We start from the raw sequence: 19,574 nt of genomic DNA, 5'->3' as shown, positions 1-19,574 counted from the left end.
TAGATACCGTCCATCTAAATTTAAAGCAAACAAGCCAATTTGTGTTAATTCATTCCCCCACCCAGTGAGAATCGATACGAGAACTAATTTGAAATTTGAATAAAGGGATGGAAATTAAAACAAAAAAGTCACATTAATTTATTAAAATAAACTTTAGTCACAACCTTATTTTTTATGTAAGTATGTGACTGAATAAAATGTAGTTTCTTGGCCTAAAAGGGCTGTAAAAATATTTTTAACGCTTTGCCTCCTACAAACAGAAACTGAATAGTGTTCTTCACTATACATTTATTGTTTTTCCTTTCCAGTTGCTTTTATAACAAATTGTAACGGGGTGGAAAATATGTTGAACATGAAGTTTAAGAAAGTTGCCGCACAGCATGAAATGGCACAAATGGAAGCGAACTACACGTATTTTTTTAGGGCCACAAGAGGAAGAAACATTTTGCTCCGCTGCTTCTTCCTCACAAGTAAAAAGTAGGAGGGCGGACAGACTGCATTTCAGATGCGACTATATAGTGACCAAAATTCTGACGCCATAACATCAGTGCGCATGCGGACTGTACATGTTAGCCAGGGCAACCGTAAATCAAACACTGGTTTTGTGTGGCAAAACTTTGGAAACCATGAAAAAAAAAAATCTGTTCAAATGTTACAAACAAGTATTAAAGGAAATAATTTAAGGAGAATGTTCACATTCTCCATGAGGAAAACCCAAAACTATTTTCTTTCCCAAGTGTTCTTTTCCTAAATTTCCTATGAAGCCAGTAGCGACACAGTCGGTTTCTATGACGACAAGTCACAAAAGTTTGAGCCTGTTGGGAAGGTCAGTCCTCTTGTTTGTGCTCTGACAGGCAAACGTCTGTCTAGTGGTTCTCTTTCCACATCCTCAGTCTCACTAAAGAGCACGTGGCCTCTTGGGGTTGATCTGCTTGCTGGCTTTCTCCTCCTCTTGGAGAGCACAGCGGAATGACTTGACTTTATCTGCACCAAACAAAGGAGGAGACAAGATCAGTGTTGCGAGATTCGGCGGAATCCCTCGCTCGATTGTGCGTCTGCTCGGGTCAAACCTCGGAGCTCGGAGAGGATGTCTATCTTCTGGTCCAGGATCTTCTCCAGCTGAGTGGCGTAAGATTCCACATCGTAGTCCACCTCCTCTTCTGTCATCTTCAGGAGCTCCTTCTCGTCCTCCAGCCACCTGATGGACTCCTGGAAATGGGAACAAAAAATAAATTGATAATTTTTTTCCCCATTCTGGAAATTAAGAGATTCAAACAAATTGGAATGTAAGACTTTCTTGTATGGTCTGACCTGGAAAACGGCACGGTGGTCCTCTAAGACCTGCTCCTCCATTTCCACCAACTGAGAGACGGCCTCGTGGAAGGAGAAGAGTTGAGGAGACACTTCCTCCTCCTGGGAGACAGGGCAATTTTTTTATTTTTTACTTGTTTGCTCCCTGCAGACAGATTCTTTTGGAGTTTGCGTTCAGCTCAAACAGTTTAAGGGAAGTCAACCTTCAAAATTTCTTGACAACATTTTGTTATATGTGACCTCACTAATGTAAACATGACATTCTGATTAATATTACATTTGTGGAATATGAGTTATGCAGCAAAATACAGCCGTTTTTATCTGTATCAGGAGGCAGCCATTTTGCCACTTGCTGTTGGCTAAAGATGACATCACAGTTGCACAGGGCTCAGGTAATGACCAATCAAAGCTCACCTGATTTCTGAGCTGTGATTGGTTGTTACCCGAAACCTGCACAAACTGTGATGTCACTTGCACTCGCCAGCAAATGACAAAATGGCTGCCTCCTGATACAGATAAAAACGGGTGTATTTTGCTGGTTAACTCATAATCCACTAACACAATATTAACCACAACAACGTATTTAGATTAGATTCGATATTTTGTGCGTTGACTTCCCTTATAATGTAAATAATTAGTGGCAGGCTATCAATGGGTCTAAGAATCGCAGAAAAATCACAGATATACATTTTCCCCTAGGTGTGGGTGTGGCCAGAGAGTGACAAAGGGTGGCCAGGGTGGCCAGGGTTGCCACCATGAAGCTCCGCCCCTGATGAGAAACACCTTATGGTAATCTTAGAACATTTTATACCAGAAAAATCCGACGGCACACCACCAAACAAAACCCTCACAAGAAGTATAAACACTGAAATCATAATGAGCTTGTCTCAATTTACTTGCAAATTTGATGAATTCACATTTCATTCTATACGCTGACTTAAGAAAATAGCGGTGGTTGTTTTAAAGTGCTTTATAAGGTGATGGGAATCAGCGTCCTTACTGCATAATTTGCAATGCCAAGTTTAGCTATTCTAGTCCAGCACAACTAGATATCTAGCAAGGTCCACTAGCGTGGAGATAGGGAATACACGAAAAAAAGGCTTTCTAATTCAAGGTGAAGACACCCAAAATTGATGAAAAGGCTACTCTCCCTCTGTTTATTATGTTCACCAGTTAACCCTATACATGTGCGTTGAATCTGAAAAACATCCGTTTATTTTTCAATAAAGAAAGGTCCACAAACGACTTACATTCTGCTCACAGAGCAGCTTGAGGTCGTCTCTCTGCGGCGAACTGTTTTGCCATTCTTCTTCTAAAAAGTCCAGCTGGTTGACGGCGTGGATGTTGGCACGACCTCCCTCCATCACCTGGTTGTGGTCCACAGTAAGTTCCTTCACCCTGAACACCAAACATAAATCTCGTCAGGATTGATCACATTTACTGAGCAGAATCACTTAAAGGGGAAGTGAACCTTAAACATTTGATAATTATGTGTCATATGTGACTTCACTAGTCTAACATTTGTGGAATATGAAATATGCGGCAAAATCCAGCAGTTTTTATCCATATCAGACGGCGGCCATTTTGCCACTTGCTGTCGACCTGAGCAACTGTGATGTCATCGTCAGTTGACAGCAAGTGGCAAAATGGCCGCCATCTGATATTGATCAAAACTGCTAGATTTTTGAATGAGTTATGAAGCAAAATCTACCCATTTTTATCCATCTCGGGGCGGCCATTTTGCCACTTGCTGTCAACTGACGATGACATCACAGTTGCTCAGGGCTCAGGCAACGGCCAATCACAGCTCACCTGTTTTCAGCTGAGCTGTGATTGGTTGTTACCTGAGACCTGAGCAACTGTGATGTCATTTTTACTCAACAGCAAGTGGCAAAATGGCTGCCTTTTGATAGTGATAAAAACTGCTGGATTTTGCTGCTTAATTCCATGCAATAGTAACCAAATTACTGTATTTAAACTAGTGGGTCTGCATAAAAACATATTACTGTCCAGAAATGTATTTTGGTGTTGACTTCCCCTTTAAAGACACTAGATGGCTGATAGATGGAAGCTAACTGGGGGCGGGGTTGACTTGAACAGGATGGTGACATCATGAGAGCAGTGATGTCATGCATGGAGAGGAAAGGTTTGTGCAGTGGGTGCTTGGTTCATCCATCCATTTTCATTGAGGTGCAGTCCATTTATTCGCAACAGGAATCACGTCATGGATGGCCAACATTGTATGGTCAATACAATACGAAAAGGAAAACCAAAACAAAAAGATGTCGGTAATGAAGGCGCAACGGGGAAAAAAGTGAATACAATTGCGAGTCACAAGCAGATGAAAGGAAGAAAGGCTGAAAGATGGTGAACATGTCCAGCTGTTAATTAGCCCATTAATTCATCATGTCTGACTGGCCACTTCATTAGGTACACTCGCACAATGAGATTCAATGCAAGAACAGTATAAAAAAATGTAATATTTCTTTTTTATTGGATAGTGTACATTAATAGTTAACCATTCTTTAATGAGATGCATGAATACAAAACCGCCACATAACGTGACACCATTGCAACCCACTGCATATTTTTACTCATATTTCATCTCATGGTGCCAATGTAAGAAGCAAGCGTAAATAAAGCACATGCGCTAGTGTTTGTGTAGGTGCGGTGCAAAAGCGCTTGACCTGCCAGGGGGAGTAGCAGCAAAGTCATCATACTCAAAGGTATTGGTCGGAGAGTGCTCAGGGCGACTCCCCTGACCACCCTGGGAGAAGGGGATGTCTGACGGACTAATCCCAAACTCCTTCACTCTACGCCCGGGTGTAGAGGGGCAGCATGGGAGAGGCGGGAAGGGGAAAGGGCCAGAAGAGTAAAACGGAGAGCAGGGATAGAGAGTCAGACAAGAACGACCAGGAGTAGGAAACAATTTCACCTTAGTCAGGAGTAAAGCTACTATCAATCTACTGCTAGGATGACAACAATACACTGTCGGCGGTGAACACGAGCACCTGTTGGCGTAGCGGAGCGTGTTGAGGGTATTCTCGCAAGATGTCATACCAGGAGAGATTGTTGCAATCTGACCAAACAAAGAAAAGAAAAAAAAATCACTCAGGCGGCTGTGTGAAGATACGTGGAGACATCACGATACAGAGGTCATAAACTCACCATGCACGTACGGGAATTTTCACCAATGAAGGAGTCTCGCAGGACCTGGGTGAGTTTGCTAGCTCGGAATGGAGTGTGTGGCTTGTTGCGGCCGAGAGCCCTGATGCACTCCTGTCAGAACATGTACTTTTGGATTTTTATCTAGTAACATCCTAGTTATACAAAATACTCATTCTGGAACTGCAAATTGAAGATTATAGTCCACATTTGAAACAACCACAAACTATATAAATCTACAGACACTAGGATGAATCTGTAATTACTGTATTTTAAATGTCTTTTGAAGACCCTTCAACTGAGACGGATGCCCCAGAGCATTATGGGAAAAATGTGGAATGGAAATCATGCACTGCAGACAACATAATAAAAAATTAAAAAAATACAAACAAGCCATGTTATTTCATTTTTCAACCTTTCGAGAAAAAATAGAAGAAAAAAAAGGAACTTGTGCATGCTTATGTCATACCCTCTTTCATTATGAGAAAAATGCCAAGTTTTTAGCATTTAGCCTACAAAACGTATTTTGCAAGTACGCTTAAAAGTTCGAGCAAATACGTTCAAACTTATTAACTTGGTTTGGGCGCATTTGCAAAATACTTCTAAAGGGACTGCAACATGAAAATTCAACTTTTTGGAGCTTTTATGCTAATTCCTTACCAAAAAACATGACCATTGTGTTTTCCTCCATTCGCCCCTGTATGAGAAATTCTAGGTCATTCTGCTCTCCAAGCACCAGCCCCTCCCAACCTGAGAAAACTAGCTGTTGGCACGGTTTGACGTCATTGCGTGCGGCCCCACCCCCCGCTCCGCCTCTGCGGACTAAACGCACGCCCACTTTCTTTGAGACCTCCCTCCATGGGATATTGACAAAAGTAGCCTTTATCAATAAACATTCTGTCCAGATGAATTCAAAGCTATCAATTATCCTTCACATCTGCAATGCCAAAGTGCAATGACAATTGGCCGTCTCAAAATTCCAGAAAGGGTTCTGGCTGACACTTGTGTAGACTACAAGTAAAACTTATTACGCTACCATGCACTTGGTATAGTGGTTAGCACGCTCGCCTTGTGAGTAGCAGGCTCGAGTTCGAGACCCACTCACGGTAATTTATTTTTTATTTTCCCCCTCCTTCTTCTCTCCTCCTCCATCCATCCAATTTCCACATGTAGAGAAGCGCTCCTTGGCAGCAGAGGGGCGCGGCAACCACACGAGGAGAGGCGGGGTTTTACTGAACTGGGCGTTTTACTTCCGCATTGGAAAAGTAGCCAGAAAAATACCTAATATTTCATTGAAAAAAATACAATGATTTCATCATTATATGCCTATAGTTAACTGTGGAAGGGCTTAAAATACCATGGTGTAGTCCCTTTAAACATATTTGCAAAAAAGTTTAAACACATTTCACATTGAAAATACTTAAAAAAATATTTGCAAGTATGTTCGAACATATTTGCCAGTCAAAAATATTTACTCCACATCAGCATTTGCACGCTTCTGTTGGCTTCCCACAAACCTTGAGGGCCAGCAGGCTTTTGTTGATCTCGGCACCCTCCAGGCGAGTCTGCCGGTCAGCACTTGAAGTATCGGCGCCCCTCTCGTTCCCGGCCAGGTCAATGAGGGAGAACTTGCCGTGCATCTTGCCCTTCCTCCGAAGAATGATCTGGAACACGGCGTGGCTGCGGGACGAGTGCGCATTGGCTGACGTCTGCCCCGATGTCCTAGGGAAAGGAAAACAAGAAATGTGTATTTGGTGAAGTCCATCAAAAACTGTTGCAACTTGTAAGGCTGTTGTACCTGCAGCTGTTGCCCACTTCTATGAGTTTCAGGACTTCTTCTGTGCACTTGACGTCCTTCTCCTGAAGTCCCACAACTTGCACCTGCTGTTTTCGGTCCTCCAGCACCCTCAGTTTAGTTTTGCGATTCAGCAGGTCAAACACCTTAGAGAAAACAGTGGATTTTTGGAATATGAATTAAGCAGCAAAAGCCACCCATTTTCATCCATCTCAATGACATCACAGTTGCTCAGGGTTTAGGTAACAACCAATCACGGCTCAGGACCAAACTACAGAAAACAGGTGTGGCATGATAGGTCGTTATCTGAGCCTGGAGCAACTGTGATGTCATTTTCAAAATGGCCGCCCTCTGAGATGGATAAAAACTGGGTGGATTTTGCTGCTTAGCTCATACTAAACAAAACAAAAAAACTTTTGGGTTGACTTCCCTTAAATAATAATTTATTTAAAGACCATAAAACGTACCAAATTTGTTTATTCTTACCTTTCCACTGTAGATTTCAAAAAAGGTTGCAAACACTTGGAGCTCTAACTTCTTGTAATTGGGTTTCTTCAACATGAGAAATACATCCCGAGCTGTAAACAAATGAATATGTTTACAGCCAAAATATGCTGCTTTTAAAACATTTGACCAATTTTCCACATGAAACCACAAACATTGACTTACCAGCCAATGCATAAATTCCTTTGGCGCAATCTTGGTTCTTCCCAGAAAAATCGCCGCCCATTGTCTAAAACACACCAGCTGTTTTAGCAATCGAAAGAATGACTCTGATTATTGATTTTAATTTGTAGTCTACATTGTAAGCTTCTTACATGAGTTTTACCACTTCCTGTTTGTCCATAGGCAAAGCATGTGGCCATGCCCCTCTCAAATATGGTCTCCACTAACGGTCTGGCAGTAAACCTTCAGAGAACATCATACCGACAACCTCATTAGGCACACCCACTTTATAATCCAATTAGTTTATCGATGTAAACGCAGATCTTCAGGAAATGCTGGAAGCAGGGAACAAAATCAACCTGTAAACCATCTCATTGGTGGTGGCTTCATCAAAGGCGTAATCGAAGCGGAAGGTTTGGTTCTCCAGGAACCGAGTCAGGTCCACCTTCTGTTTAGGTTCGTGCACCATCACCACATCCTTACTGGGAATTGTGATCACATCCAAATCCTTCATGGCGAGTTCTGAAACCAAGCACAAACAAGAATTTGTCAACACAGTAAAGAGACATAAGATTTGAGAGAGCATACCTTTTTTATTCAGCGGACGTTTCCTCACACATACGCATATCCTGTGTTCTTCAATCTGAGTGGCAAAAAGTTCAAATGTTAACATTGCTGAGTGGGGTGACATGTGCATAAGTCAAAAATCAACGCTTTCTTCTCACCAGATCTGCTGTGGTTAGAGGTCGGTAGTCCAGACTTGCACGGAAGTCTCGGATCATGCACATGATCTCATAATTAGGAATGGTTGTGTCCACCTCCTGCAATGAGATTTGGAGAGACAAAATGACATAATAATTCAAATCACAAATAAAATGACTTCACAGGCATGAATGTACCTGAGCCCTCTTTTCCCTCAGCTCCTGTTGCTGAAGCCGACGCTTCTCCCTTTTCTCTTGCAGTTTCTCCACCTCCTTCACACAGTTTGACTTCCTCCTAGCTGCAACAAGAGGAACAACTACCTTAAGATCTCTAGGTTTCCCACTTCCTCAAGTACCGCTATTTCTCTTTAAGTCAATCACTGCCATTGAAGGCTATAAACGTAAAAAAGTCATTTCAACTATTTCTATTAGTTTAATTTTTTTCCCACTTTTGTTAACAAGAGTATGAAAACCTAGATTTTTTTTATTGTACATTCAGAACAGATATGACATTTGTGAATAATCGCAAGTTAACTAGTGAATTAATACGATTAAAAACTAATCGCCTGATGCCCTGAATTTTTAATTATATTTTTTAAATTCATTCACTGCCATTGATGGCTATAAATGTCAAAAATTAATTTGAACTATTTCTATTAGTTTAACATTTTCCCCACTTTTGTTAACAAAAGTATGAAAACCTAGGATTTTTTTATCGTACATTTAGAACAGATGTAAAATTTGTGATTAATCGTGAGTTAACTAGTGAAGTCATGCAATTAATTACAATAAAAAATTGTAATCGCCTCTTGCCCCTAATTTTTAATAATGTTAAAAAAATAAAAATAAAAAATATGGCAGTGAATGAGTTAATAGTGTTTTTTGTGTGTCTTGTGGCTATCCTTAAAACAGCTTTCTGGATCAAATTAGGGCTTACAATGCATCCATCAAAATAGTAGCAAAAGTTTTTGATTTCCACTGCTGTGGGGTCAACAGAATCTCAGCCCACACCAATAGAATAAAAAACAAAAAAACAATATCCAATAGGTTTGTCTTAATAATAATAATAATAATATGTTTTATGAAAAATGCTCACAGGTTCAGAGGTCATGTTTTAACGAATATTTGTGTGGATATAGCCTGAGATTGCAAAAATGACCACCTTGCTTCTAACCTATCAATATAGGTGATGTACACTATATGAACTAAAGGCTTGGGTTCATATACGATCCGTCAAGGGCTGGGCTTAATGTTGCTTCTTACATTTTGTGTTTCCAACCTTCACCACTTTGTTCCAGTATGAATATGAGTGTACAAAGCAAGGTCCATAAAAAAGTCATACTTGGATGAGTTTGGTGAGGAAGAACTTGTGAGGCAATGTCCTCACTACTAATTACTTTTGACATGAACACAAACAATTTATTTCCACCATTATGACAATATTAAATTGGGTTAAGGTTCGGACTGCACTACATTATGTTAAGACCTCTATATTTGTCTACGACAACTTCATTCTATACTTTCCTGGTCTGACCATGGGTTTGGAAAAAGTGCTCTGGTGCCTTTAAATTAAAGTGTTTTATCCACACCTGAATCACCAATATTAAGATTAGCAACGTTGACAAGTGGCTGCCATCATGACAAATTCCTTGCGTGTTCTTCAAAGATTCTGATTCTGATGATTCTACTGCCCACATTGCTCTTCTCGCTACCATTTGCGCTATTTAGTGTCATTAAGGCTACAAAACCATTGATTTACAAGCAAGTAAATTGTGTGAGTAACAGCAGATCCTGACAACTTGAAGAGGTGAAATTAAAGCAATGGTCCTGGTTTGGCTGCAAAGCAACACCTTGCCTCTCCAAAGAAAGCACTGTATTATAGTCTTGGCCTCCTGCTATCTCCAGTTTCCCAAGAAGACAGACTATCAGAGCAGAGGGATGAGTAATCTCCTCTAATCTAGGAGGAATTAATGAGCTAGGTCAGCACCAAGACCAAGAAGTAAAACGGGGGGGGGGGGGGGGGGGGGGGGGCAGCACCATCCCTCGTGCACTAATCAGAGGCTTGTCGGTAAGGAAGCAGCAGGTTTGCGAACACCCAACCCTAAAGAAAAAGCAAAAATTTCTGAAGAGTAAAATTCTGTGCCAGAGGCTTTTCCTCGTGCAACCAAAAAGTGCACTCGGTGAAGCAGCAAAACACTTTAAACTGTGTGGCTGACACCCACAAATCCTCTCTGCAGGGTGGTTTGTCTCTGGCCTACATCACCAACACACCAGTGACGTCACATCACAGCTCTGAATAGTGTCTGGCAGACATTCTGGGTCTAAGTACATACATGTACTTTAAAAACAAGAGGACTGTCAGATTCTATTGGGAACTATGACACAACAAGCAAAAGCCCCTGAGGCAATAAACAGGCGATACATACAAAGTTGTCCAATCTCCCTTCTGGTTAGCGGCTGATGAAAAGACTCTGTAATGAATGTGGTCAACAAAACATATTCAAACTGTATCACAGATGGGACACTTTTCTAAAATCCAAAACCCCGTTAAGGGTCAAGTCTTACAAATTAAATTAGCCGACTAAAAACTAACAACTGCAAGTAAGGTGAGAACGTCAACGTTACCATTCTGCAGCTGCTGCTGTGCGGTCGGCTGGGCGGGCTGAGTCGGCTGTGATGGAGGGAGTAGTGCTGATTCAACATGTTGAGACTGAGGGGGTCGGGCCTGAGTCGGAATCACTGCAAACCGACAAAAAATAAATAAAAAATTGGATGAAGATTTTGTTCTTTTTTGTTCAGCCAAGAAAGAATGTTTTTGCTTGTCATTTTTGTTAAGACTCAAAATGCTGAGAATGGACACATTTGGTGAGAAACTGCAATACAGCCACATGATGAATGGATACAGAATGATGTGGTATCTGGCCTTGTTTTTAGTTCCTAATTGTTTTTAGTTCCTAATCCATCCCTTACATAATGTCCACCTTTTTCTTAAAAAAAACCCTAAACAAAACCCCACAGTAAAAAAAACAAAAAAAAACAGAACCTGCAAACTGCACAAGTAATATGTGACAGATAATATAATATTGTACATTTTGAAGATTCCCTGATTTAAAAAATAAAATATTTGTTATGTTAAATGGCCTTCTTGAATAGCATCTATACTGTTCTAATGTACATTCTAAAAGGTCACCAATGTGTACTACTAGTTAGCTGTACTATATCATAGATGTAATAATTTAGTGACTGTCTTTCATAACAGCAATATACGAAACTCAAACAAAATATCTGTTTTAGTTTTTTTGTTTTGTAAAAGCTTTGATTATTCCCCCCCCTGAAACTCTCTGATACAAACCTCTACTGTCCCTGGATGGAGTATCGATCTTCGAAGGTGCTATCGTCCCACGATTCTGTAAGAACAAAACCAAACATATTTTGTTTTCATCCTCTTCTGTATTCCTAGTTGACTACCTTAATTACATACCTAGTTAACTAAGTTAAATCTTGTGAGAAAAGATTAGCGCTGATTAGAGCACGGGCCTCTTTTAATCACGTTGATGTTAGTGACTTTGTCAATTTAACAAAAAAAGCTGTGGCAAGTTGTGTATCTTGTTCATGTACATGAAAGGAAACAGTATCCAAAACCAGATGCTGATGACCTTGTTGTGTGTAAATGTCAATAGTAATATAAATATGAAATGTAGAATTGTGGAATCACAACAAACCATGTTAAATACTAGGGGTGTGCAAAAACATTAAAAAAATCGATTCTCATTTAGTATGATTCAGAATCGATTTTAAATGTCCCAAAATCGATTTTATTTAAATTATTTTATACCGTCTTGCCTTTGTCTGTGTGTGCCTTTATTTGGAGTGCTGTTCATGTTGTACCAGATTTGGCCACTTGGGTGCAGTGTGGTTCCACAGGGTCTAATACACTGTTAAGTTGTAGCCACATTAGCGAGTAGAAGTTAAGTCACCATCAAGTTATTCCAATAAAAGTTTTTTTTGCAGTGTGGAGCCGTTCTTTTGAGTGATAAAAGTGCCGCGAGTAGCGCGCTAATTAGCATTAGCGAGTCAGACTGGAGTAGAGTAGTAGAGTAGATCATTACAATTCCTTGCACATCTATAGATTGAAGCAAAAAGCATTGTCAATCAAATCATTTTGAATCAAAAATCATTCTTAATCAAAAATAGATTCTGAATCGAATCGCAGACCTAAGAATCTGAATCGAATCGTGAGACATTCAAAGATTCCCACCCCTAATAAATACATTAGCTACCTAAATGAGACCTCTCAATTAAAACCCATTAAAACTAGGGCACTTATGTAATCAGGGGGACAAAGCATGTCTTCAGCCATTTGGCTCTCTCAAAGGTTTTATTTAAAGTAATATGCAGGGTAAAGTACTCACCTTTGCTATTTTATTAACCTTCACGCCCGTAGTCGGAGGAGGAGTCTCTGGACTCCGGACAATCTCTTCGTCTGGACCCACATCTGGGTTAAGTGAAAATATACTGTCCAAATCAATCTGCCAGGTAACAGAAGACAATTATGAGTCATTTTGACATCGACTATTGTCAAAAGTGTTCTACTTTGACACTTTTGTACACAGACAACACCAATGCCAATCTCGGCTCTACAATAAGTGTGTCTTCTGGATTTAGTTCATGCAGTTTGGTTGCGTAATCATCAAAACTCTTGACACCTTCTCATGAAATATTCAGATTTTCAGAAAACAGGACTTATGTCGCTGCTGATGCCTTAGGCAGTAATAAATGGTGGTTTACCTCTTTCCCTTTTGTGTCTCCATTCTCTATCCACTCCACCGTGACGCTCTCGTTCTCCTCGTTCAGGGATGTCACCATCGCCTCATGTATGCGTCCTGTCCAAGAATTACAGATACAAATGTCAAGGTAAAAACATTAAAAAATTGAACACAAGTTAAAAACAAATTCTGAATCAACTGTTTTGATCAACTTTACCAAATGTGAAAATCTGCGTAACAATGTGGATAGTAATAGTTAGTGTATTATAGGAACACTTTAGTATGAAGTGCTCCACTCGCCCAGGGTTTGTCCTGTGTACAAAATTCAGAGGCGGCCGCCTCCAGCCTGAGCCACTGATATCGCTCAACAAAGCGCTCCAACTGTGCTGATTGAGCTCGGCAGGAACACATTTTAACTGCAGTTGCAGTGTTGCGCCATTATGGAGGCGCTATATCAACAGCAGTGCACCGGAAAGACCTGAAGCAACAACCGAGGAGCAGAAACGACTTTCTTTTTTTATCTTTTTCAAAACTTTAATGTACTGAAGAATAAACAGATCATGGAGCAACCGTTGCACGCGGCCATTTCCTGGTTGCGAGGTTGCGCTCCAGCCATCGCCAAAGTCATAAAAACACAGTATATTCAATAAACGTAATAATGTTCTACAACAAGGCTGAACTATATTTACAATTTGCTTGCCATTTGTCAATAGCCATCAGTTTACACAATAAAAATAAACAGAAGAACTAGAAATATTCCACAAACAGTAGCAGGAATGCTGCATTTATGAGAACGTGACGGCACAATTTAAGAGCTCTAGACCGCTTAATAGAAGACTTTTATTGTGCGCATGGCGCAAGCAAGCCCTACCTAAATCTTTCAAATTAAAAAAGAAAATGAAGGGCTTGATCTGGGTGTAGCTGACGTATTTGTGACTTCATACCGTACAGTACAGTACAGTACAGTTACTCAACTGGTTAGACAAGTTCTGTTCGGGGCCAAAATTCAATGAACGTTCAGTCATCGTCCAGGTTAACATTGACTACTTTCAAGCTAAAAAATATTCAATTTAAATGTGACTAAAAACTGACAAATGACTATATAATGCGTTTAGTAAAAATAAGAATAAATCAAAACTTTCAGGCATCTTATCTTCAATTCTCAAGGTTGGACTGACTGCAGGTCTTGATTAAAGAGGCGATGTATAATGTTTAGTTAATATCACAAACAACAGCCGCTCACACTGATAAGTGCTGCGTTGGTAAATATGTTGATAGTACATCAACCAGAAAGCGAGTGACCAGAACAGGAAGTGTTGACTAGTGAGTAATATGTGAGTTGTGCTAAAGGACAATTACGACTTATGATGTTGTTACACATTGCTGTTTCTAGTTTTATTTATTTTTTTAACGCAAAATACAAAATACACAGCATTTGAGATCCTTGTGCCTCAACAGGTATCTGCTCATTAAGGCAGCGTTTGTGTTGCATTATGGTATTTGTAGTTTGTGTGTCATTGGTACTTCACATAGCAACATTAAAACATTGCTGTGTGTCGGAAGAGGTGTTTCCCAGCATGCTTTGCTTTAGTCTCAAATATCGGCTGTCAGACTATCGGTCCCCGTATCTATTAAACTCTCATTGAAATGTTGACACTTATGTTGGCGCCAACAACTGCTGCTGCTTCGACTTCGATGAACTTCGGCATGCATTTCTAAAATCTCTGTAATTCCACTGACAGCATTCTTTTAAAAGTGGGTCATCCCAAGATTGATTTTATAATGGGGGAGGGGAAACGGTCTTTTCACAAAATTCCTGTGCAGGTGTTTACGCAGATGCAAATATAGGTCACACTAGCTAGCTGCTGCTACTACTGTATTCTTCACCACGCATGGCAATTGGGCAACCATACTGTATGTAGCTAAACGAGTCTTTTCAGCGTGTCGAAGACTTGAACGTCTAAGTGAATCAGCCCCAGCTTGCAGCCTTTCATGGAGATTTTCAACAGATCTTTAGATGTGTTACATACATACATACATGATCTTCATTAAGCACAGCTTACATGTTCAAAAGAGAGTAGGAAGAAGTAAAAAACTTAAGAGTCCTACCCCCTTACAAGAGAAAAACCCGCACACAAAAACAAACACAAACTCACACATAAGCAACTGCACTTATACGTGCATAGATATGCCAACAGTATTGTATATTTAGTTGACAAGCTAACATTTTTACAGATATAAATCAGCACAAAGGCTTACACATACATTTTGAATTGCACTATTTTCTACATTTGTACTGACTTATACCTGATTTAAATGTTGTTGTTGTACTTTGTTTTTATACATCCTTTTAAACACAACCAGTGATTTACAACTTTTCAGGTTAATTCCAAAATTATTCCACAAATTTACACCTATAAATTAGGCAAGAACACACCTTTGCTTAATATTTGTTCTTGTTTTGATTTTTTTTATAGACATTTAAACCCCTCAGATCAGTCACTGTCTCTGATTTCAAACAGTTTCTGAATGTTGTGGCAAAGTAGGTTGTTGTGTACCTAAACTAGATCATCAAATTTCCATCCATCCATCCATCCATCTTCTACCGCTTATCCGAGGTCGTGTCTCGGGGGCAGCGGCTTCAGCAGGTAAGACTAGACTTCCCCAGCCACTTCAACCAGCTTCTCCAGCGGGATCCCAAGGCGTTCCCAGGCCAGCCTAGAGACATATTCTCTCCAGCGTGTCCCGGGTCATCCCCGGGGCCTCCCGCTGGTGGGACATGCCCGAAACACCTCTCCATGGAGGCATCCGAACCAGATGCCCGAGCCACCTCAACTGGCTCTTCTCAATGTGGAGGAGCAGCAGCTCTAGTCCCTCCCGGTTAACAGAGCTTCTCGCCTTATCTCTAAGAGAGAGCCCGGACACCCTGCGGAGGAAACTCATTTCGGCCGCTTGTATCCGGGATCTTGTTCTTTCGGTCATGACCCACAGCTCGGATTTGGAGGTGCTGATCTTCATCCCAACCACTTCACACTCGGCTGCGAACCGCTCTAGTGAGAGTTGGCGATCACAGCTTGAAGCCAACAGCACCACATCATCTGCAAAAAGCAGAGATGCAATGCTGAGGCCACCAAACTGGACCCCCTCAACGCCTCGGCTGCGCCTAGAAATTCTGTCCATAAAAGTTATGAACAGAATCGGTGATAAAGGGCAGCCCTGACGGAGTCCAACCCTCACTGGAAACAAATCCAACTTACTGCCGGCAATGCGGACCAAACTCTGACACCGGTCGTACAGGGACCGAACAGCCCGTATCATAAAATTTCTATGTGTTTAATTAGATAAATATTGAATTTGTTGGCTCTGTTTATTTTTGATCGGTTAATAATTCTTATTGCTCTTTTTTTGTCATTTGAAAAGAGGGTAAGTATTGTATCGTAAGCATTTCCCCATATTGCCACACAATAGGTTAGATATGGTAATAATAATGAGCAATATAATGTATAACCTCTCATTTTAGTGGTTAGTTTAGCTACCAACTTGTCCTACCTGATCCTACTTGACAGCTTGTTTTAAGCAATGCAGCTCAGGGTTCACTTACTTTTGCACCTACATGAATTGACCAAAAACTATTTTTTAATTATGTTTTGACTACACAATTGATAATAAAAAAAAAGACCAATGCATTTAATTGATAAACCTACACCTGTTATTTCATATAAAATCTAATGGTTCAGATTGAACAACAAAATCAGGTTGAAACAATTGGAAAGTCCAAATTGCGCAAGAGGTTCACAAACTTTTGAGCAGCATTGTATGCGAATGGTTGGACAACATGTTCGATGATACTTTTGACTAATGTCATGTTGATATTAAAGCAATCAGTGGACTTTTTATTTTTGTGTGTTTTTACAACATTTAAAACTTCAGTTTCATTTACTGCACCAAGAAACATAGTGTAGGAGTTATTTTTAATATATATATCTACTTCATATTTATTTCTTGGCTCAGGAATTTCTTTCAGTAGGTCATTACCAACAATGACAAAGAACTCATTCAATTAATTAGCTATTTCTGTAATTTATCTTTTAACAAAAATATTCTGGATGATCTATTTTTTTTAAATTAAGTGTTAAATCCCATTCTGCTTCAAACGCTCCACCATTCTCCCAGTCCCGACTCCCAAGAAACCTGCTGCCATTTCAGACTAAATGACAACAGACCCTTCGCTCTGACATCCGTGGTCATTAAGTCCTTTTGAAGACCTCGTGCTGGACCATCTGAAGAGTGTCACATGACCCCTTGCTGGACCCCCTGCAGTTTGCCCACCAAGCAGGTCGGTGGATGACGCAGATACCTACGCAAGGCTCTCCAAACTCCTCCAGTTCAGCATCTCTCCTGCCATCTGCTAGTGGATTTGCAGCTTCAAGATGGGCAGGGCGAAAAACACTTCATCCACATGCACCATCGCCACCGGGCTACCACGGACGCTCAAGTTCCTGGGAAATACAGTCGCCCAGGACTTGAAGTGAAAGGCCAATATCAACTACCATCCTCAAAAAGGCCCAGCAGAGGATGTACTTCCTGTGGCTGCTGACGAAGCACTGCCTGCCATTGGAGCTGTTCAGGCTGTTCCATACAGCAATCTCTCAATCCGTCCTTTGTTCACCTATCAGTCTGGTCTAGTGCTGCTACAAAGAAGGACAAGTTCAGACTCCAAAGACAGTTAGGACTGCCAAGAGGGCTCAACCCAGTTACCCCATCCATTCATTGATTTTGTGTCATGTTCAGGGTCTCGGGTGAGCTTGAGTCTATCCCAGCTGACATATATAGACAAAAAGCCACTGGCACTTATTTTCATCAACGGGCAAATAGTGACATCAATTAGCCAAACATCGGTCATGTTTTTGGAATGTGGGAGGAACCCAAAGAAGACCTACGCAGCCTACAGACCATGTGCCACCGTTCAGCCCCTGAGTTTCCGCTGAACAATAAGAATTTATTTTGCCACGACATTTTGGACAATTCGGCTTCAGCATGACTGTGCAAAGAAAGACCAGCCACAGCTCAGCATGGTTTATTTAAACAGAGTTAACCAACTTTAGGCCTGAAATCTACATCATCACCTTTAGGATTAACGAAGAGCGTTTGTTTGTAAACCAAGCCCTCAGATCAAACATCAGTTACCTGACCTCTCAAATGTTTTGGGGATTAATGGATATACTCCAAAAGTGGAAGCTCCAGAGAGAGGAACTGCCAACTCCTTATAGTCTAAGAGGTTACACGAGAACCATAAGAAACCCGCGACTGTACTTTTTTTTCCATTTATACTGCCATGAGCTACATTGCTAAGTCACACACTACACTGGGTTCTGTCACAGCAGTTCATCTCAAAGAGTCCATTGTGCCCACTGTGTCCCACTTTAATACTAAAACCAAGCTGATACTTCCCAGTGGTTGCAGGGGCTCAAAGTAACGAGTGTATTGAGCTCTGATAAGACAGAGGAACAAACAAAAGGCTCTAATGCAGCATCAATCAATTTAACAAGGTCAACATGTTAAATAAATGCAAAGTGAAAAACATGTGACGTTTTGGTTTGTATGCTTTTATGAGATATATTGTTGTTCTCAAGACGAAATAAAGCACAGGAGGTGGTGTCAGAATTAAGGATGCTGGGCTACAACAGATGGGGTGGTGGCCTGAATCTGGCGAGAATCTGCACAAGTCTCACCATGACCCCCCCTGCTGAGAGGGAAATCCCTGCTCTGGATGCAAAACCAGCCAACTGAGAACTGTGTGGACTGAAATGCTCTACTCCCTGGGCTTGTGCTCCACTGCTATCACATTTTTACCCCTGTAAGGACCAGTTTCAAGAACATGTCATTGCACACCACAGGAAATTGTTTGAGGCTTCTATGAACAAAAGATAACTGTGCAGACACCTATCTAGTTTAAACTTTAAACATCTTCAGGGTGTTTTTAATCACAGAACGTCGCACACGGAGGGCCAATTTAATGCAACAATCAAACAAATGTTTATCATATTTCACAAAACGTCAATGTTTTCGGACTTCATAACAGCTACTCAGGGATTTTTGTTGCTGTTTTTAGAATTACTTAGTGGGCCAGGAAAAAAATGCTGTTATGAGCCAAACTGTATGTGGCCCATGTGCTGTGTGTGCCAAGCCCCTGCTGTAGGCCATTTAGCAGCACTAAAGGGTTGATTAAGTTTAAAACACACACACACTAAACAAAGTTTACTAGTATACTGACCACGATTTTAAGAATACAGTATGACTTTACTACCATTCCACGTTATATCTCTTGATGTTGTGGTCATCATTGGGTTTCCATAGCAACTGCCATGTACAAGGTCGAGCTCCTGTTATTAACACTTGAGCCAAGCAAACCGAATTTGGGAATTTGCAGAGAGACGACTCGTACGGTTAAATACTTGACATGTTGACGCATCAGTGACATCCCGTTTCGGATCTCCGGTGACAAGCCGGTCACGTTAGCATTAGCTATTAAGCTAATCCCCTGCTAATGCTGCACTCCCCAATTACGACGGAAATGTACGCCTATTTGGAAAAAAAAACAATCAAGAAGGCAAGTTTAGGGTGTTTATTATGCATATCGTGATATATCTTTATATGGACGTGTTCGTTGCGACTTGGGTCAAAATGAGGACACCCGGCTGATCATCATTTAGGATGAATCAAAATCGCGAATGAATGAGTCTTGTTGGAAAACGTTAAATATTCAATCACGTTGCCATTTCCCCGCCAGCAACCGTTAAACGTTGTCCATCTAGAAAGAAGCATAGCTGCATTCAGCAGCACCACAGCAACAAAGCTCCCCAAACAACTTGGGCTAGACACTGCGACGAAAACGAGAAGAGCAGCTCGTTTCAAACTTACCATCACTGCGCTTTATTTCCACATACGTGCCGACGACGAGCTTCCCAAACGCCACGGCCATTCTACATTCCCTGTGCAAATGACAAGTAAACGGCTAAAAAGCTGTAAGCGAGGTAGGCGAAGCAGCCTTTTGGCAAATGGGAGGAATAGCGCGGAGAGTGCCCGCTGAAGCTCCAGCTCACAGGCCAGTTCCGGTGCAGCGTGGGTCCACTTCCTGTCAGAAACCGGAAGTAAACAAAGAATTCGCTG

The 19,574-nt window shown here is 41.0% G+C and overlaps 1 protein-coding gene across 3 annotated transcripts; it reads right to left on the bottom strand.

The window, feature by feature from the left end:
* Nucleotides 1–271: 271 nt before the first annotated feature.
* On the bottom strand, nt 272–19,556 carry kif2a (kinesin family member 2a). 3 transcript variants are annotated; one of them, XM_086075392.1, is made up of 22 exons: nt 19,326–19,556; nt 12,427–12,521; nt 12,051–12,167; nt 10,991–11,045; nt 10,264–10,377; nt 10,065–10,109; nt 7,837–7,937; nt 7,663–7,758; nt 7,526–7,580; nt 7,297–7,459; nt 7,090–7,180; nt 6,941–7,004; nt 6,758–6,849; nt 6,275–6,417; nt 5,994–6,198; nt 4,480–4,590; nt 4,323–4,390; nt 3,999–4,124; nt 2,562–2,709; nt 1,312–1,413; nt 1,071–1,209; nt 272–984 (listed from the first exon to the last, which is right to left on the bottom strand). In XM_086075392.1, the coding sequence occupies exons 1-22, from the start codon at nt 19,384–19,386 to the stop codon at nt 899–901; spliced, it is 2,277 nt and encodes a 758-aa protein (XP_085931518.1). In that variant the 5' UTR covers nt 19,387–19,556; the 3' UTR covers nt 272–898. The 3 variants fall into 3 exon arrangements, with proteins under 3 accessions (XP_085931518.1, XP_085931519.1, XP_085931520.1); XM_086075393.1 differs by lacking the exon at nt 10,065–10,109 and having other exon boundaries at nt 19,326–19,555; XM_086075394.1 differs by lacking the exon at nt 3,999–4,124 and having other exon boundaries at nt 19,326–19,554.
* Nucleotides 19,557–19,574: the final 18 nt, after the last annotated feature.

Source organism: Leptonotus elevatus, chromosome 5 (genome assembly GCF_054856555.1).
Source record: "Leptonotus elevatus isolate MCC_2025b chromosome 5, RoL_Lele_1.0, whole genome shotgun sequence".
NCBI lineage: Eukaryota > Metazoa > Chordata > Actinopteri > Syngnathiformes > Syngnathidae > Leptonotus > Leptonotus elevatus.
This window is presented reverse-complemented; position numbering and strand designations above follow the sequence as displayed.